Below are 22,082 nucleotides of genomic sequence, written 5' to 3' on the forward strand. Positions count from 1 at the left end.
ACTGTCATACCATTTTATTCTAATTTTTCATTAAAGGAAGTTTGCAACAGCATATCCGAATATGTTTCTTTTCATTTTACTTGACTCATATTTTCTATCACAAATCGAATTCGTTATTTTTTATTTGTTTACACTCGTAACCCCCTCATTAAAAAAAGGTATGATTTAGCTTCCGAAGTGTGGCTTACGTGGCGCGGTCAATCAAATAAAATATTATCATTAATTAGTTAGTTTATCGATAATTTTCTAATTTTTAAATGTTTTTCTGAAAATATTTTTCTGATACCGGTATCGGCCAATATCCGATATTGGCCGATAGCGATATTAGAAAAATAGGCCGATATATCGGTGCATCTCCACTTAAAATTTTTAATTTTTGTTCCTTTACGGGTTCGACCGAACTTGGGTGTAAATACACTTTCTGAAGAATGCATATATGTTATGTAAATTTTGCTTATCAAAATAAAATCTGAACAATTATCTCTATCGCCCTAAAAAAAAGTAAGATTCAGTACCACCGCAACGAAAGAGAATTCCATCGGAACAGATTCGAAGCGAAACTCCCTAATAAATAATACCAGAAATATAAGACCCTTAAAGTCCTTGAAATATCATAAGAGGGAAATGTTTAACTTAATAAGCGCACAATAAAGAGCTAAGCGCTTTCGAACGATATCACAATCAACATGTCAACATGTCCCTTTACACAATTAGCTCACTATTAATCCATTACAAGTTATTTACAACGCCATTTCAATCACCATGTCCATTTGAAACAAACTTTAAAAATTAAAAACTATACAACATACAAAAATTAATTATAAGTGAACTATAATTAACTGCTTCGTTTACGCTATATTATTCATAAAAAAAGAATAATATTTTGGTATAACATTCCTATTCTAACCTTTGGACCTTCAAAAAAAACAGGAAAAGACATTTTGCCCATTTCAATGTCGGAGATCAAATATCTGGAGATAGATGGCGCGAGTGCCTAAATATTCAACTGGCACTAGAGGTCGGCGTTCGATTAACTTTTATCCATGGATAAAATAAGTTCGGTGATATTTAAATAATACTTATTTAAATAACCAATATTTGAATAATAATTTTAAATGTTATTTAAACAAACAATTATTTAAATAAATACCATTTTAATTCAAATAAATGCTTGGTTGCGTAAAAAACATAATTAAATAAGTTAAAATGATATTCTTTTTACCAACTTTTGTTAAATAAATCGGAAATTTTGTGGATAATGAATAAACAATTTCGAGCACTAACTGGCACGAAATTCAAATAGTACCAGAGTGCATACGCGAATTGTAGAGTTACAACAACTGACTAAAGACCTTAGTTAAAATTAAATATCTTTATGCAACTACACAAAGTTTGCACCGAAGGGTTCACCCCTTCAAGGAATCTGGGCGTGAATCCTAAATCTTTCCGGAATCAAAGAATCATCTTCGGATCTGGAATCATAACCGAATCATGGAATCTTACAGGGTATCAATTTATCAAATTCTAATCATTGAATCATCTCAGGAATCTGGAATTATACCCGAATCGTGGAATCACCTCGGGAATCAAACTCTATAACGATAGAATCTGTTCCCGGTGTTCCGGTTAATCATGGAGGATATGAATCAGAATCGCGCCCGCTCGATCGCGCCACTGAATATTTGCTTCTTCGTCTAAAGATTAATAAACGGTCCTCACTATTTCTTTATTGGTTTGGTTTTCACTGGAAGTAGGCTGTATGTATATGGTTTATCATTATTTCTTTTAGTATCATTTTAAAGGGAGGTGCAATTTCATTTACAGAAAAATGGTAAAAGTTGGGTGTAGTGGGAATACGTAGTGAACGCTTTACGCTGATGCTGGTGGAGGGATACAAAACATCATTATCAGACTGATCATTTCAAATGCTGCAAAGTAGGTTGCGGATCCCTTGATATGCAAAATATTGCGTTTCCTGTTCCCTTTAAATATAAACAAAGAAATAATAATAATAAGCTAGGCTAATACTTAAGGCACCACCTTAGGCCTAAGTGCATCAAGCGAATTTTGAAGCCATTATTCAGGTGGCCGGGTTACTATGCGTAGGAGGGTGCATGTGGCAAGCCCTGCATGCCACGCGATCGAGCCAACAGCTCCCTACACTAACTATTACCGTTAAATTCAACAAGTTTTTATGGTAGGGGAAAACGAAGAGCTCGGGGGGAAACCCCTAAAGCCAGTGGGCAGAGAACCTTAATCGGAGTATGAAGGATCAAATAGGAAATACGGAATTTATGTAAAATTGTGATTATTTGGAATCTTAGCAGAATCAATAGTTTTTTGAAGGAATCCACGGAATCGAAGGTGAAATCTGAAAAATCAATTTGGAATACAAAAAATCAGAATATGGAATCATGGAATCACGGAATCAAATGGAATAAATGATTTTGGGAATCAACGAGAATCAACTCTAAGATTCCTTGATTCCGAATATTGTACGCTTTTTACACACAATCCTAAGGATTTGTGTGTATTAGTATTAGTATACAGTGTATCCGATGCCGATGCCGCCTTGTCGCGCATATCTTTTCAACTGTTAGGGTTAGAAGAGTCAATGATATCTCGTTCGAATGTACATACATCGCTATTGATAGCCTTTCATAAAGTTTTCAAATCGGAGCCCTAGAAGTTGGGCATTTGCCCAATTTACTATTTTCGGTGGTTTCGCTTTATGTGGTAGATATTTTATTTAAAATTAAGTCCGATAACATTAAAAAAATATTATTGGATAGGTTAGGATTCAGCGGAGCTATCCCTTCGGTTATATCAGTAAATATTAATGTTAACATGAATTTATTCATTTTACCCATGAATATAGAACTGTACCTTATCTGTATGGTGCTATCCCGATCCGGTAGAAGGCAGGGCTTACGAAGCTATGCCGCTACTACGTCAAATTGTTTAGCCAATTAAAAGCTAGAGGAAATGACGGACATCTCCATAGAAGAGTAGGGGTTCAAAAATCAAGTGGCTCTCCCCAATGCTTTTACTACGGGAATTTGTTTTCCTAACTGTGTTGCAATTCGGAGACTTTTTAATAATTTTAGTGTTTGTACTCAACTAGGAATTTTTCAAGTGATTGTTATAGTAAGTTTCCAGGTTTGATTTAAGACTACTTTCATAATTTTCCCTTAATTATTTCACTCGTAATCTACTTTTCAAATCGACGAAAATTTTAAGGCGAGGAAATGGATTCCCCGCCTTTGGGACCTGTATTTGTGCTAGGCCTCGGTTTTAATGTTTGGAATTTAAAAATCATTGCGCAATAATTGAAAACGGCTGGTTCGTTACTCGTTTGCTCCTATAGTGGGGTTTTAACTGTGAAATGGATTGGATATTAGGGCATTAAATGTTGTTTATGCTTTGTCTTTCACAGATGAAGAACTATATTGTATTTCCTATTTTTTCTTTGTAACCCAATTTGCAGTAAAAGAAATATTTACTATATTCAGAATTAACCGGGCTGTTCATTGCTTGAATGAAGAAGCTGCTTTTTTTAAAGCACAGCAAATAAAAAATTTTAAATTAGATTAAACTTTGATTATCAGCTCATTTTGTCTTCCATTTCACAGTTAAAACCCCACTATAGGAGCAAACGAGTAACGAACCAGCCGTTTTCAATTATTGCGCAATAGTTTTTAAATTCCAAACATTAAAACCGAGGCCTAGCACAAATACAGGTCCCAAAGGCGGGGTATCCATTTCCTCGCCTTAAAATTTTCGTCGATTTGAAAAGTAGATTACGAGTGAAATAATTAATGGAAAATTATGTAAGTAGTCTTAAATCAAACCTGGAAACTTATTAACAATCATATGAAAAATTCAAAGTTGAGTACAAACACTAAAATTATTAAAAAGTCTCCGAATTGCAACAAATTCCCGTAGTAAAAGCATTGGCAGAGCCACTTAATTTTTGAAGGCAGTATCAGTCACGTGCTTCCTCCATGGTATATCCGTCAGGTGTAAGAGGGGCTGAGGTTATAGTTCCGCCTCTTTCCGACAGAGATAGAAACATATCTAGAGCGGTTCTATATTCATGGGTAAAATGAATAAATTCATGATGTTATGTATGGTTTTCGGGGTAATTTAAGGGACCCCAATGTTCGTGGTTTTATATTTCCGCCTGAAAATCGACATAAAGTTCCTTAATTTAAGTCCGATTTTCATGAAAGTTATATTTTTGAATAGCTGTGGTTTCCATATAACCTAGAATTGCAATTAAGTTGCTTAATTTTAGTTCTAAGTTAAGGTTTTTTTGGCAGCGTATACGGACCCCCGCAATTTCCAACATTGTAAATCCCCGTGTTTATAGAGGTCTACGCGCCCGTTTCCTTCTAGCGTTTTTCAAGGCCGTTCAGAGTGCGCCGCGCTTTCAACGTATGACCAGAAGTAACAATTAAGTATGACACTGATCGACCTAGTCTTCGGTGTATGACCAGAAGAAATAAGTGTGATCAGAAGTAACAATTAGGTGTGATCAGAAGTAACAATTAGGTGTGATCAGAAGTAACAAATAGGTGTGATCAGAAGTAACAATTAGGTGTGATCATAAGTGACAATTAGGTGTGATCAGAAGTAACAATTAGGTGTGATCAGAAGTAACAAATAGGTGTGATCAGAAGTAACAATTAGGTGTGATCATAAGTGACAATTAGGTGTTATCAGAAGTAACAATTAGGTGTGATCAGAAGTAACAATTAGGTGTGATCAGAAGTAACAATTAGGTGTGATCAGAAGTACCAATTAGGTGTGATCAGAAGTAACAATTAGGTGTGATCAGAATTAACAATTAGGTGTGATCAGAAGTAACAATTAGCTGTGATCAGAAGTAACAATTAGGTGTGATTAGAAGTAACAAATAGGTGTGATCAGAAGTAACAATTAGGTGTGATCAGAAGTAACAATTAGGTGTGATCAGAAGTAACAAATAGGTGTGATCAGAAGTGACAATTAGGTGTGATCAGAAGTAACAATTAGGTGTGATCAGAAGTAACAATTAGGTGTGATCAGAAGTAACAATTAGGTGTGATCAGAAGTACCAATTAGGTGTGATCAGAAGTAACAATTAGGTGTGATCAGAATTAACAATTAGGTGTGATCAGAAGTAACAATTAGCTGTGATCAGAAGTAACAATTAGGTGTGATTAGAAGTAACAATTAGGTGTGATCAGAAGGAACAATTAATTATGACATTGATCGAACAAGTCTTTGTCATATAACCAGAAGAAATAAGTGTGACACTCAACGTCTGACCAGAAGTAACAAATAAGTGTGATCAGGAGTAAAAAATAAGAGTGACACTGATCGAAAGAATCTTCGATGCTTTCAAAGTATGACTAGAAGTAACAAATAAGTGTAAATACAATTATGTGTGGCCGTGGATATATATTGGTTGTGATACCGGCGTTGCAGGTTGCTGTGAATAGCTCAAACAAACTTAACACATTAGAAGGATTGTGTATATTCTGACCGTCGTACGTCTTGTTTCAATTACCTTCGGACCTCGGTGTCGTATAAAATGTCGATTTTAGGTCTATTTCTAATTGAACTACTAGAACAATTTTTAACAAGGCAGTTAACCATTTTTAATGTGAAACTAAATTCTTAATCATTTGAAAATTATTTAAATCCGCAAACAGACAATTGAAACTGTTAACCCTCGCGTTTTACTAAAAAAACTACACCAGCAAAATGGCGGCATTGTACGGTTCATTCTTGATCAAATTACATTTATTCTTGGTGCATATATCATTACTTGGAACTGCGTCATTGATGACGTAGGGATGCAAACTATGTATAAAAGTAGCAACAAGAGGTTATAAATATAACTATCATCAAAATCGGACTCAATTTAACAAATGTATATCGTGATTAAATCGATTTAATCACGATCAAATTTTTTGGAATACATTTATTTTTAACAGTGATTTAATCAGATTAATCGCGATTTAACCAGCTCAATCATGATTAAACCGATTTAATAACGATCTACTTTTTGGAATATATTTATTTTTAACAGTGATTTAATCAGCTTAATCGCGATTTAACCAGCTCAATCGTGATTAAACCGATTTAATAACGATCTACTTTTTGGAATACATTTATTTTTAACAGTGATTTAATCAGCTTAATCGCGATTTAACCAGCTCAATCGTGATTAAACCGATTTAATCACGATCTACTTTTTGGAATACATTTATTTTTTAACCGTGATTTAATCAGCTTAATCGCGATTTAACCAGCTCAATCGTGATTAAACCGATTTAATCACGATCTACTTTTTGGAATACATTTATTTTTTAACAGTGATTTAATCAGCTTAATCGCGATTTAACCAGCTCAATCGTGATTAAACAGATTTAATCACGATCTACTTTTTGGAATACATTTATTTTTAACAGTGATTTAATCAGCTTAATCGCGATTTAACCAGCTCAATCGTGATTAAACCGATTTAATCACGATCTACTTTTTGGAATACATTTATTTTTTAACCGTGATTTAATCAGCTTAATCGCGATTTAACCAGCTCAATCGTGATTAAACCGATTTAATCACGATCTACTTTTTGGAATACATTTATTTTTTAAAAGTGATTTAATCAGCTTAATCGCGATTTAACCAGCTCAATCGTGATTAAACAGATTTAATCACGATCTACTTTTTGGAATACATTTATTTTTTAACCGTGATTTAATCAGCTTAATCGCGATTTAATCATCTTTATCATGATTTAATCAGATTTAATCGATCAAGGGTGCAAATTTAATCATCGAAGTGAATTGCTCCTCGGTATGAACTTTAATGTTTCTGGTGGATCAACGAACTTCACTAGAGGTGATTGGCGCTATAGTTACGTTAAAAACAAACTGTAGCGCGTTCTAGCAGACGATTTTTCGAATTAATTCGAACTCCCTTTAGCCTAACGATTGGAGAGTTGTGTAGAATTCGACGGCGGCTTCGGCTACACCGTACGTGAAACAAATTGTATGTAAAAACAGTAAATAATATGTCCAAATATTTTTAGTTGAATTCTAAATACAACAACTTACATAACGAGTTAGCCGTAATAATGTTATTCTTTAAAAAGGCGACTAAAAATGAGATTTTGGAACGCGGGCTTGTGGTATGTGTGAAAACAACTCCTTCCGCTTTGAGTTTGCAAGTTCTCTCCCCACTGCAGTTTAAGGGGTTTACCCCCGAGCTCTTCGGTTTCCCCTTCCATAAAAACTTGTACAGGTTAACGGTAATAGTTAGTGTAGGGAGCTGTTGGCTCGCGTGGCATGAAGGGCTTGCCACCACTATCATTGTAACCCGGCCACCTTAATTAATGGCTTTAAAAGTCGCTTGATGACTTAAGCTATAAGGTGGTGCCTTGGTTATTAGCCTAGCTAATTATTATTATTATAAGAGGGGTCGAGGGGGCATGTTGAGCCGGGGGCCGCTCTAGAGGTCTTCTGGAGGGGAACCAAAATTATTCCAACTAAAAACGTTGCTTACAATCAAATGTTGCTAAAGGTTCTTTAGATACGTTTGACCATAAGTGTATAATATTATTATTATAATATTGTCTTGAAAGACACTTGAACGTATATCTTATCAAGTTTTATCGTACGGAATAAGTTGAAATGATGTAAACATTGATAACCTAGGCGGCGCGTGCGCGGATTCCCCGGGGGACGCGGTTAATTTGAATTTAAGATTGTTTTGACGTCATGGAATATTCGTTGTTAAAGTAGAATGGAAATATTTTTAAACTTCATTTTAATAACATTATCACGTAAGTGGTACTTAAATATGCTTGGCACTTGAACCGATCTCACGAGTATTTCTTAAAACGAATATCTCGATCGCGTTTTATCGTACGAAATAAGTGGAAATTATGTAAGTTGTATGATACTTGATAACCTAGGCAGGAAGATAGCGCGCGCGTGCACGGATTACCTGGGAGGCGCGGATTGCCCGGGGAGCGTGGTTAATTTGAATTTAAAACATGGATTTCGTCTCCGAAATAAATCATGTACCCAAAATTGGACCGCAAGTTTTTTTCTTTTTAGGGGAAGCTCTATGGGAGTTTAACATTACAATAGAGCTAATAGGTCCAGTTTGGGGTACTTTTGGTCCGAAATGAGGTACATAGGGCCGAAAATGGTGACTTTGGTCGTTTTAAGGGTACTTTTGGTCTAATTTGGTCCATTTTTGGGTACATCAGAAAAGCAGTTGGAAAAACGAAGAGCCTTTTTTTTCCACCCATCCCCAAACTCCAAAAATTTATTGCTATAATTTATTTATCGCTTCCGTAGGTATAAAATAAGATAAAAACCACTTACCTATATTTTAATTACGGTAAATTAAAAATACTTAATTAGTGTACTAAGTTACGTTTAAAAGAACCTTTTATAACAATTCCAATATGTAAATATAGGTAAAAGGATTGAAAAAATACTTAAAGTAAGTGGTTTTACTGATAAACTCTAAAGGAATTTAACTTTGAAGGGTATCTTAGATTATTGTTTTTAATTTTATTCAAGTTGAAAACGTATTAAGAGTCCTTCAAAGTACTATAAAAGGATTTTATTTACGAACTAAATTCATATTTTCTTCAAACTTTCAATTCGCTTTTATTACTATTTAAATACGGTAAAATATAATTCTTATACACAAATATAGCCAGAAAGATACTATCAAACACTAAAATTAAAATGAAATGAAATTTGTGTGGATAAGATTTGTAAATATAATTTTGAAAATAATTACTTTCACGCTTTATTTAAGTCAAGCAATTACATTTTATAAAATGAATAAAGTTAAACAATATAAAAATTTGTTTTAGTTTTACTTTGCTATTCTAGAAAATTCCAAAATTCCTTTAGAGTTTATCAGTAAAACCACTTACTTTAAGTATTTTTAATCCGTTCGGTCTAATAGTAGATTACGCACCTATAATCCATGATGTTTTCATTTAAATTCAAATTATAACGAATTGAAAGTTTGAAGAAAATATTAATTTAGTTTGTAAATGAAATCCTTTTAAAGTACTCTGAAGGGCTCTTAATACGTTTTGAACTTCCAAAATAAATTAATGTACTAAGTCACGTTTAAAAGAACCTTTTGTAACAATTCCAATATGTAAATATAGGTAAAAGGATTGAAAAATACTTCATTATCCACTCTAAAGTCTATTTTTCAGGTATTAGTAAGTATTTCATACAAACTAACTTCTAAGTTTGAAAAAAAAAATTGGATTATATAGTGAATAAAAAAATGGTCTTATATATGTTAAAAATAATAGCATGTTTCTTAAATATTTTTATTATTAGTAAAAAATATATGTTAAATTTAAACGATTAGAATTTTATTATCAATGATCGTTATCTAGTTATCTAATCTCATTGTATGCCATTTCTTATTCTGATAAGTTTACGTTTCACGGATATTTAAAATATCAATCTGTCAAAACCCGTATAATACATAGAAACGTAGAATTTCTTAGTGCCGAAAATTCTCGATAGGGGTAGCCATTATCACGTTACAACGTGGTTCTTGTTATGGAACTAATGACAATAAGGTATAAACTTGGCTTATCTTTGATAAAAACGTCTCTTATTCCAAAGAACTTGTATAATTATCGAGAATGTACTTGCCCTTTTAGATATTTTGGAGGAAAAGGCCCTCAGAAATTTATGCTTTTTTACTTAAATATTCCATTTCAATCTATCCTTAACCTAAGCAGTGTTTATCCTTTATATTTAAATATAGCATATGATGTTTTTTATATTGACAACATTCAGATTAATCAGAAGCGATGATATAAGAAAAAGGTTTTATTTGAATATCCATTTCAGAAGATCAACGCCCGTGAATGAATTAGACTAAATTTGGAATGATGTAATGAATAAGGGAATTGTACATAGCATAAAAATGAATTGTAGGAAGATACAAGGTTATATCAAATTAATGTGAAAAAATGGATGGAAGGTGCGGAATAAGTAAACGTTATCTGAAACACTTAACTTGGAAGAAAATCAAAATAGGGCTGATATTATTTCTACCCTCAGAACACACATTTCAAACTTTATATACCGACCGATTTATTTAAAAAACGTTGGTAAAAAGAATATCATTTTAACTTATTTAATTAGGTTTTTTACGTAACCAAGCATTTATTTGAATAAAAGTGGTACTTATTTAAATAATTGTTTGTTTTATTTAAATAATAGGCTTATTCACTTTCGGTTATTTAAACATTTAACAATTTTTATTCAACTATTGGTTATTTAAATAAATATTATTTAAATATAGCCGAGCTTATTTTATTCATGGATAAAAATTAATCGACTGCCGAAGACTAGAAGCAATTCTAATTTAAATACTTATATTTAAATAAATAGGGAAAAAAAATGAACGATTCGATCGGAGGCATATCATTTTTACTACCTATATTTGCATTTCAGAAATCTATTTTAACATATTGAACGCCAAGAAAAGAGGCTTTTGTAGTATTTTTCCTCCTATATTTACATATCGGAATGTAATTTAACGTATTGAAGGTAGAGTATAGAGATTTTGTAGTATTTTACTACCTATATTGGCATTTCGGAAATATATTTTAACGTGTTGAATGTAGAGTATAGAGATTGTTGTAGTATTTTTCTTCCTACGTGACTACACCGGAAACGTCTCTGTGTTATTCGCTTTAGTAATCAAGCCGACTCTGAACTTATGTTTTACTCTTTATTATACGAGGTTTTAACATACACCATTTCAGTACATTCTTAACTTATTCCATACGCTATTTAAAACATATGAGATAAAGATAACGAGGAAACAAGTTAACTCTGAACATATATGTTATGCTCTATACGTGAAGGATGTTGTAAGCTTAAATTTATAATGGTTAATGTGTAGTATTTTTCTACCTTTTTACATTTTATAGTATTTCTTTATCTATATTTGTGTATCGGAAAATTGTTTTTTTAATATTTTCTGTATATATTTGCGTATCAGAGTTGTGTGTTGTCGTATTAAAAGTAGAAAAAGGAATTTTTCATAGTGTTATTCTACCTATTTACATATCGGAAATGTATTTATATTTTATCGTATTTAAAATATAGGTAATTGTTTTTATAGTATTTTTATACCTATATTTACATATTGAAATTGTTACGCATACGTGGTTTCCATTTAATATTTGAATATTTATAGTAATAAAAGATAACTATTGTAGAAAATAAAAGATATTTTAATTAAAACATTTCTTAATTTCTTTATTGTCTAAAAATATTTACAATATTTACAAATTTTAAATTGTTTAACTTCATTCATTTTAAAAAATGTAATTGCTTGACTTAAATAAAGCGTGAAAGTAATTATTTTCAAAATTATATTTACAAATCTTATCCACACAAATTTCATTTCATTTTAATTTTAGTGTTTGATAGTATCTTTCTGGCTATATTTGTGTATAAGAATTATATTTTACCGTATTTAAATAGTAATAAAAGCGAATTGAAAGTTTGAAGAAAATATGAATTTAGTTCGTAAATAAAATCCTTTTATAGTACTTTGAAGGACTCTTAATACGTTTTCAACTTGAATAAAATTAAAAACAATAATCTAAGATACCCTTCAAAGTTAAATTCCTTTAGAGTTTATCAGTAAAACCACTTACTTTAAGTATTTTTTCAATCCTTTTACCTATATTTACATATTGGAATTGTTATAAAAGGTTCTTTTAAACGTAACTTAGTACACTAATAAAGTATTTTTAATTTACCGTAATTAAAATATAGGTAAGTGGTTTTTATCTTATTTTATACCTACGGAAGCGATAAATAAATTATAGCAATAAATTTTTGGAGTTTGGGGATGGGTGGTAAAAAAAGGCTCTTCGTTTTTCCAACTGCTTTTCTGATGTACCCAAAAATGGACCAAATTAGACCAAAAGTACCCTTAAAACGACCAAAGTCACCATTTTCGGCCCTATGTACCTCATTTCGGACCAAAAGTACCCCAAACTGGACCTATTAGCTTTATTGTAATGTTAAACTCCCATAGAGCTTCCCCTAAAAAGAAAAAAACTTGCGGTCCAATTTTGGGTACATGAATTATTTCGGAGACGAAATCCATATTTTAAATTCAAATTAACCGCGCTCCCCGGGCAATCCGCGCCTCCCAGGTAATCCGCGCCTCCCAGGTAATCCGCGCACGCGCGCGCTATCTTCCTGCCTAGGTTATCAAGTATCATACAACTTACATAATTTCCACTTATTTCGTACGATAAAACGCGATCGAGATGTTCGTTTTAAGAAATACTCGTGAGATCGGTTCAAGTGCCAAGCATATTTAAGTACCACTTACGTGATAATGTTATTAAAATGAAGTTTAAAAATATTTCCATTCTACTTTAACAACGAATATTCCATGACGTCAAAACAATCTTAAATTCAAATTAACCGCGTCCCCCGGGGAATCCGCGCACGCGTCGCCTAGGTTATCAATTTTTACATCATTTCAACTTATTCCGTACGATAAAACTTGATAAGATATACGTTCAAGTGTCTTTCAAGATAAGCGTAGATAAATGAACAAGTTGGCCTGGACACAATATGTTGATATACGGGAAAACAAATCGTCGCAAGAAATATCATAAATACATTGACTTTTGGACGATTTTACCCTTATTTCACCCATTAAATCCCGGAACCCGATCCCGAACCTGACCCCGACCCCGGGACTGATGGGTCGACCTCACTTTCCTTCTACTCAAACTTATAGAATAATATTATAGACTTATGGTTTGACGTTTCAAATAAATATGCGCGTAGAATTTAGATTTTAACGTTCTTAATGACAGAACACTGTAGAATCACTAACTCATCTCGATAATTATCAGTAGGACAAAACCAACGACTATGAATATTTAATACTCATTTTTTTTATTAATGACTTCCATCGGGGACGCCATATCAACATTTTGAACCGGGCGCGACAACACCTTGGTACGCCACTGCCAAACACGCAACGAAATTACGAGAAATAGCAAATCTTATCACGTACTGAGAAGAAAAGCGAACTTTTAACCCGTTTACCACCGATTCCTAAAAAAAGGGGCGAGATTTAAGTGAATTCCTGAGAATCCTGGCTTGGCTATAAGCTCCTATATACGTTTAGTTATTGATAGAAGCTTACTAAAATAGAGAGAGCGCGAGAGAGACAAAAAATACGTTTAGAGATTGTTTGCTCACGGAATTCGGAGGCCAAAACAATATATAAGTGTTCGAGGCTCAGTTTCAATATATTTCCCATCAACCATCGCGAGAAGATGCCCTCTCTTTTTTCCCTTCGCCTTCCAAATCCCGCGGAAGAATTTCGGGGGCGCGCGAGCTAGCCATCGGGTTACGTTTGATAAGAAACACGTTGAGGAAGGATGGCGCTAGAAACGTTATTCGCGTTTTAAAAGGGGCGGGTGAAGCCGGGTCGGTAGATTCCTTTTCACACGTCTATGGTTTATCGAAAGGGGCGTCAAAAAAGAAGAATGCCGAGAGCGGAGCGGGGCTAAGCCGGCTGATAACCAAATAATATGCTAAATAAATCAATCTTCGACGTAATCCTACACCGCGTCTTTTCTTCCTTATTGAAGTTGATAGGGGCCGCTAGTATCGTCTTCCCTTCCTACTTAGCTTAAGATGGGTTAGATCTACCTGTATCATTTCAATGGAGAGTCGTTTACGCGCCGGGTGCTAGCGAATAATTCCCCCTTATTTAACGGCATTTTCGGGAATTTCCGCGAAAAGGTCAGCCCAGACAGACGCGCGGGGTGGGTGCCGCTGATGAATAACGGTACGCCTCGCTTCAAAGTTTTTTTTAAGCCCAGAAATAAATTGCATTCGATTCCAATCCGAAGAATAGAGTGACGGAGAAATAAGAATCGCTATAGATGTCAGAATAGGGTAAAGAAATCGACCAACCTTAAGAAAAATATTAGTTTTAGGAAAGGAAATTGCGTTTACTCGAAGAAATTGAAAAGACGCGTTTGAGCGTCTATAGATATCCGACACTGGCCGATAGAACTCGAAATGGGCCGCGCGGAAATTTCGCACGTGGAGTTCGATCGAACCGACCGCAAACCCAGTCGTTTTCGCGTGTACGTTTTCTATACGCCGTTCCAGAAAGTCGTAAAATGTCTGGCGTCATTTTTCTTTTCGAGCGAGAAACGGCGAACCAAGAGCGGAGATTGTTGTACATTCTTGACCTACACGAAGAAAAGGTGAAGTCACCCCGCATTTCAAAACATATCGTTAATTCCGAGACGATTTGACGCGGGGCGAAGCGTCGGGTGGTGTGGGCTGGGCGAACGAACCTTCTTCTATTCTGACGTCGGTGGTCTCCGAGATTTAGGGCGACACGCGGAAATGGAGCGAACTGAGCTAGAGGGCCTTCTTCGGCAGCGGCAAAAAGGGTGTCCTTGAAAGGACAAGAAGGAAGAAAGCTCGCTTGTCCGAAACGTCAATGGTGATATAAAGCTAGAGACGCTCCGGCTTCGGCGGCCATATTTTCCTAAGACACTAGACCATACATCAAGTACTCGAGAAGAAAAGAAGCGAGCGGCGGCTATTTTCTGGCGTCTTGGGAGAGCGGGCGCTCTATACGCCGGAGATCTTCGCCACCCGCGAAGAAAGACCCAATACGTCCAGGCGACACCCCCGGATTTCCACGAACCAATAAGTCAGGATGGATAAAAAACCCGAGAGAAGTCCGTCGTGTCAATCGCGGCGTATAAATTACGGGGCTGGCACGTTCTGATTAGGAGGATCTCTCCCTCGAAAACTTTATTCTTATTTCATCCGCCTTCCTCTCCGCTTACGGATGATTATACCAACTATATATTGGACAAATATTACGGTGTCTAACGTCAAGGGTATACCTAAATTTGCTTTTCCCGAAAAATAAAGTTTCGTTGACTTTGGAGATTTGCTCGGGACTGCGTGTACGGTTTTCCGGGACTCGCTCTTTTGTATGAGTTTGGAAAATCGCTCTTTATTTAAGATAAAACTTAGCAGCCTACTAAAACTATAATGTTCATATTTAATTTTACTTAATTTTACTGGAAGCCTTTTAATCTAATTGTAGCTCTTGATAAAATAGCGTTTCAATGAACATTTTTCTGATTCGCTCTGTAGTCCCACCGATTAATACGTCATTTTAAATCAATTCCTTTAGGAAATTGTCGGCATATGTATCTTTAGTTTTGATAATTAAAAGCATTCGTGACGACTTTATTGTATTTTTAACTAAATTTGGAACAGTATCAATACTTTAAAATATACTGCATCACTTGACCGACTGATCTCGGGACAAATAGAACACGCCCCTGTACTTATGACATACTTATTCGTAACACAATGTATTGGTGACGATTTGGAAGTAGCGTTAGAGTGACGTTAGAATAAGTTTTAGGCCGTTGCTATTTACCCCCGATTTTCGGTGGTAAATAGCCCGTATCTATTTACCACCGAAATTCGGGGGTAAATAGACAGGGCGCTGCCGGCCTACGTTATTTTTTACTGGATGCGTTACCAGTTCCCTTACAAAAACTTTCTTTAGAAATCTTAAGAAAATCCTATAGGGTCCTATGGGGCTCTAAGGAACTTAACTAAAGGAATTTATTTCTTAAGAATTCTTAACAAAATTCTACAGCAATTTTAAAGAATAGAAAGTAAAAAAAAATATATTTTTAAAGGAAAAATGACACTTATATTTTCTTAAAGAATTCTTAGGAACACTTTTGGAGACATTCTTTAAATTTATGAAAGGAAAATATCTTAAAGCTTTTCTTAAGAAATTCTCAGGAAATTGTATGGATGCTTTCTTAATGGTTTTGAAGGAAATAGGTCCTATTCAATTTCGTAGGAGATTTGTAGTAATATCTTAGTAGGCAGCCTGTAGGATTTTCAAAGGAATATTCCTGTTACAGGTTCTTAAGTGAATCTTAAGAAAATTTAAAGACATTTAGTGAGAAATTTTATATTAAATAATATCTTTGAGAAGGTCTAAAAGCGATTATCTTTATATTATTTTATATTATATATTTCATATTAAATTTAAATTGTATATTATATGCTAGAAAAAACATTTTACGATTTTATAAAAAATATTTGAGTTGTATAGCAATATAAGGAAATAAAATGACTAAGCCAGTGAAGTGATAAGGTTCAAAGTGGACCTCTCAATGACTCAGTTTAAGAAATCTCACAGATTAATTTACTTAAAATAAATATTTGGTTTAACTGGGCCAAAAAAGTTGTTTAGATTTCACAGAACTCGTTGTTTTTCTTCACGCATAACCAGGTTTTCACCAATATTTTGGAAATAAAATAACTAAGTGAAGTGATAAGGTTCAAAGTGGACCTCTCAATGACTCAGTTTAAGAAATCTCACAGATTAATTTACTTAAAATAAATATTTGGTTTAACTGGGCCAAAAAAGTTGTTTAGATTTCAGAGAACTCGTTGTTTTTCTTCACGCTAACCAGGTTTTCACCAATATTTTGGAAATAAAATAACTAAGTGAAGTGATAAGGTTCATTTGTGGACCTCTCAATGACTCAGTTTAAGAAATCTCACAGATTAATTTACTTAAAATAAATATTTGGTTTAACTGGGCCAAAAAAGTTGTTTAGATTTCAGAGAACTCGTTGTTTTTCTTCACGCATAACCAGGTTTTCACCAATATTTTGGAAATAAAATAACTAAGTGAAGTGATAAGGTTCAAAGTGGACCTCTCAATGACTCAGTTTAAGAAATCTCACAGATTAATTTACTTAAAATAAATATTTGGTTTAACTGGGCCAAAAAAGTTGTTTAGATTTCAGAGAACTCGTTGTTTTTCTTCACGCTAACCAGGTTTTCACCAATATTTTGGAAATAAAATAACTAAGTGAAGTGATAAGGTTCATTTGTGGACCTCTCAATGACTCAGTTTAAGAAATCTCACAGATTAATTTACTTAAAATAAATATTTGGTTTAACTGGGCCAAAAAAGTTGTTTAGATTTCAGAGAACTCGTTGTTTTTCTTCACGCATAACCAGGTTTTCACCAATATTTTGGAAATAAAATAACTAAGTGAAGTGATAAGGTTCAAAGTGGACCTCTCAATGACTCAGTTTAAGAAATCTCACAGATTAATTTACTTAAAATAAATATTTGGTTTAACTGGGCCAAAAAAGTTGTTTAGATTTCAGAGAACTCGTTGTTTTTCTTCACGCTAACCAGGTTTTCACCAATATTTTGGAAATAAAATAACTAAGTGAAGTGATAAGGTTCATTTGTGGACCTCTCAATGACTCAGTTTAAGAAATCTCACAGATTAATTTACTTAAAATAAATATTTGGTTTAACTGGGCCAAAAAAGTTGTTTAGATTTCAGAGAACTCGTTGTTTTTCTTCACGCATAACCAGGTTTTCACCAATATTTTGGAAATAAAATAACTAAGTGAAGTGATAAGGTTCAAAGTGGACCTCTCAATGACTCAGTTTAAGAAATCTCACAGATTAATTTACTTAAAATAAATATTTGGTTTAACTGGGCCAAAAAAGTTGTTTAGATTTCAGAGAACTCGTTGTTTTTCTTCACGCTAACCAGGTTTTCACCAATATTTTGGAAATAAAATACAGATTATTTATACAAATGACAGGTACACTTTAAATACATTCTTTATTCCATTTATTTTGAAATTTGCAATCTGAATATCAATAAATTTCAGTGCAATTCTTTATTAAAACATGTTCGGTTTATAAGGAATATATACAAAAATTCTGATTATATTTAAATAATATAAGAGATTTAAGATAATTAGTTATCAATTGCCCTCTAAAACAAACTTAATTACAATCAAATAGTCGTTAGAATCACAATTGGTTCTAATGCATTTCGTAATGCTGCATTCTTTTAATGAAATTAGGAATAATTTATTGGTTACTTCCACCTTATGAAATATTTGGCAAAGCAGGTATTTTTTTTTTAATTCTGTTATACTAAATATTTTTAAAACTTTACCAGACATAAACACACCACCTTGATTATTGGAATAAATGTTGTATATTTTGCCATATATTACTTCTCTAGATCTTTCAACAAAAATGTAATTGTTTTCAACTTTACTACTTTTACATTTTGCGCTAAAAAAATTGCCATTTAAAGTTATGTTTTTATGAACAAGTAAAGTAGAGGGATCAAATATTTTCTGACCTAATAGAAGCTGATCATTAATCTCTTGTTTATAAATTGGATTTGATTTACCCAAAATTATTTGGTTACTTATAACATTTTTTGTTGAAGGAAATAGACTATAATACTTAGTTAACGAATTAAAAAATGATTCCAAATGCGGTTTTTTTGAGAATGCCTTATTTTCTTTAACAAGTGAAGGTAAGAACTGTAAATATTGAAATTTCTGTGTAATTTGTAACTGAACAAACTGTGTACCGTTAAACAGTTTGAGGAGACGCCCATTGTTTGATTCAAAAGGGAATGCTGAATATGACCACAAGGGCCCCCAATTTGATACACATTCCATTAAATGATTAATGAGATGCACATTATATGACATATTTTGTAAGCCATAATTCACTTCGTAGCCCAATAAGAAATCTGATGTCATTTTTCTTATTTGAAATATAATATCACTTGAAATAGTTTTTGATAGTAAGATTATCGAAAGTTCAACTAATTCAATCCAGTTGTTATAGTATGGTGGTTTAAGTATTCCTTTTAAAACAATAGGTGAGTAAATTAAGGCCCAAGATCGCCATTCGGAAGCTTTCCAGTATGCCCTTGTTTGAAACGATCTGGGTTTACGGGAAAATTCTTTTGGAACTTTAAAACTGAGAAGTTTTTGATCTAATTGGCTAACTTTGGTTCCAATATAATAATCCTCTTGGTGGTGTTTTGAATCTAACCACAAATTTGTTGTATTTTTAAATACTCCCAAACATAAACAATGCATATAGTCAACCACTACATCTTGTACAACGTCAAAATGATTCATATCTAACAGAACAGAAGGCCCCTTAACGCCATTACTATACTCTTTGGTCACAACAGATTTTTTTGCATCATTTAAAACACTTTTGTGTGTACGTTTCTCTATATTTTCATAATTTATGAATGGGTAAGATCGGACATGCCCCCCTTTAGTGCCCGTAGATACTATGACACCTGGGTGTAGACACCACGTGCACCCGTATTCTCCATTAAATTGGGTCATGTTGAGCATTTGACTTCGAGCGATTGTATCGACAGTGCAAGGCCCAGGGAAAATTTTTGATCTAACTAACACAGTGTTTTTTCTGGTCCACCTTAATCCTTCACTAGAGAGCTTGTTCATAGTCTTGACAAAAGGTTTTAAAAAACAATTCATGTTTGGTTTGTTATATCCAAACCAAAGGCCAGCAACTAAAGTATTCCGATCCCGAATTTTAATTGGTAGCTCATTAATAGTTAAATGAACTGGCCAGATGTTAAACTTAGAGGACTCGAAAACTGGTACACCGTCAGTATTCCACGTAACCGATAAATCAGTTTTTGCCGTTATTTTTTTTTTATATCTTAAAGATTGGGTTATGTCTGACACGTCGAAATGGCTTTCTTTTTGATTAAAATCTGGATTTATTAGTTCGAGCACATTTTTAATTTGGCTATATATATCAAACTCTAAAAAATAATTACCATTTTTTAAAAGAGTATCAATTTCAAGAGATGTACTACAAATATTACAAAACAAATTATCATCGTCACAAATTTGACCTAAATAATTTTCTTCACATTTCGTACAATAAAAATGTGGTTGCACGAATGAATTTGACCCCCTAAAATTTTTAAAGAATAAATACTTCGTTGTGGGGAAAGTCGTATTACAACCCATAGGCAAATGCCAGCGAATTAGTTCCAAGAGACTCGTTGTGGCTTCTTCAGATGTTCCAAATCGCAAAATGTATGCCATTATTAAAAGCAAGCTTTCTTTTTTGGTCACGTGACTGCCATCGAACAAAGGGTCATCCTAAAATGTGCAACTAAAATTAATACTTTGTAATTTAAATTTACTTAGTTTGTTTACTTACTAAATCTGTTGTAGTATTTTCTTCATTCGCATGTTCATTTTCGCAATAAAAATCTTCATTTGAATCACTTGAATCAAAATTATTATTGTCCTTGTTGCTTGTACCGTTCATCTCACTTAAAATATTTAAAATAAATATTAGGCATACGTAGAGAATATATTATTTACACAAAGTAGAAATGTTACTCACATGTCTTCCACCTTGTTATCATCAATGTTACTATTAACATAATCATTGTTTGTATCATTTTCCGAATTTGACTCTTGATCAGAGCTTGATAAATCTGATAAAGTCTGGCGTGCCGCCCTCTTTCTGTACCGCGAGAGGGATCTTTTCGGTATATCACTCATCAATTCTCCCCTTGTATTTAAATAGCCGCGATATGTCTCATTTCGTACGTAGTTATCCATTATTTTAAAAAATTATTTCGTAATATTCAACTTGATCGTTATCAAAACTTTCCCTTAGGAGCGAAATGGGAAAACCGCAAAAATAAATCCTTTCCTAAGTTCCTTTGCTTACACGTATGAAATAGAGGGTCGGAAGCCAACGCGCCAGAAGACTGACCGTCGCTTTCAATAGAGGCGTTATGAGGGGGGGGGGGGGGAAGAAAGGTTTCAACTTTTTAGCAGCACGGTACAAATGAATTTTTCCATCGTTGGAAATTCCTTCGGCTGAAAGCAAAACCCACGTAACTTTTATTACTTTGTTTTTACTTTAAAGAGTTATCTAATTTTATTAGGAGTTCTGATACAAATTGTGAAAACGCGCAGTCCAGAATCACAAATATTAGAGTAGATATATAGTTTTGAAAACGCACGTGCCTTTAATATGCGCTGCCTTTTCAAATATTTAAATCCATATTTTTCAAAATGCTCGGCTAACATTTACGTGGATTTTGCTGTTAGGCGAAGTTGTGGACTTTGCACTTTTGGGAAACCCCTTTCGAAACGACCTCGAGCAGTATAATAGTATAAAGGAAAAAATATAGTTCTTTATATTGCTATCGGGATTCGTTTCCAGTTCGTGAGGTCCGGCCATTAGTAGTGTCGTAAAATTGGTTCGTTTGCGAGTGTCGAGGAAATTAGAATTTAATTTTTATCTGCAATATGGCTAAGTCAATTCAAGGACTACACATGCTTATAAAGTGGGCTGATGGTAGCGAAACATATGATAATTATTCGGTGAGGTGTATAACAAATGGTGACCTTGCGTCGGAAATTGCTCATGCTGAGGATTTTAAGAAATTCATTAACATCGTAACGGACGTAAAGTGGAGAGATGAATCTTCGCCAGCTACTTTGTTAGCTTTCGGTAAGTTCACTTTGTTTCTAATTATATAATTTTTCCTACTTATCCCTGTTATATTTTCGCTAATTTGAAAAAAAAATTATAAAATTTTGTATAGTACAATATATTTCAAAGGAAACTGGCATAGTCATTTTTTTCAATTTATAGAAATAAAAGTTTTAAATATTAATTATCAACTATCATGTTTAGGATCCTATAATGAAATGGAAAAAAAAATACTTAAACTCATTTCTGGAGATAAAAACAGCAGGACAAAAAAAGGGAGACGACAGAAAAATTCAGCGTTGATTGAGGTAATAATAAGAAAATTTAATTAATAAATGTTTAATTATAATATGGAACTATAACCGCTTGTTCTACGTCGTATACCTTCCTATTTCTGGCTACTTCGGTGTCATACCCTCAAAATTAAGGGTTACTATTTATAAAATACTAGTTCATATTGTATCAACATTTGATAGAATACATCCATTGCTAATAATTTAATTGAATAATTAATTTATTAATTTTTGTATATTTATGAAAGTTTTTAACATTTAAAATTTTGGGGCTGTTTACTTTCGTAAAGTTTTCCAGTTATATCAAGCAAC

General features: G+C 33.4%; 2 protein-coding genes across 3 annotated transcripts in view; both read right to left on the reverse strand.

Annotated features, from left to right (window-relative positions):
- The window catches only part of LOC149932388 (metalloprotease TIKI1-like), a 74,824-nt gene that overhangs the window by 38,218 nt on the left and 14,524 nt on the right, over positions 1-22,082 (reverse strand). The window lies entirely within an intron of this gene.
- Positions 18,176-20,531, reverse strand: LOC149932389 (uncharacterized). The gene is made up of 4 exons (XM_090156448.1): positions 20,371-20,531; positions 20,182-20,296; positions 18,311-20,120; positions 18,176-18,240 (listed from the first exon to the last, which is right to left on the reverse strand). The coding sequence occupies exons 1-4, from the start codon at positions 20,529-20,531 to the stop codon at positions 18,176-18,178; spliced, it is 2,151 nt and encodes a 716-aa protein (XP_090012574.1).

Source organism: Leiobunum rupestre, chromosome 8 (genome assembly GCF_980474605.1).
Source record: "Leiobunum rupestre chromosome 8, qqLeiRupe1.1.hap1, whole genome shotgun sequence".
Classification (NCBI taxonomy): Eukaryota; Metazoa; Arthropoda; class Arachnida; order Opiliones; family Sclerosomatidae; genus Leiobunum; species Leiobunum rupestre.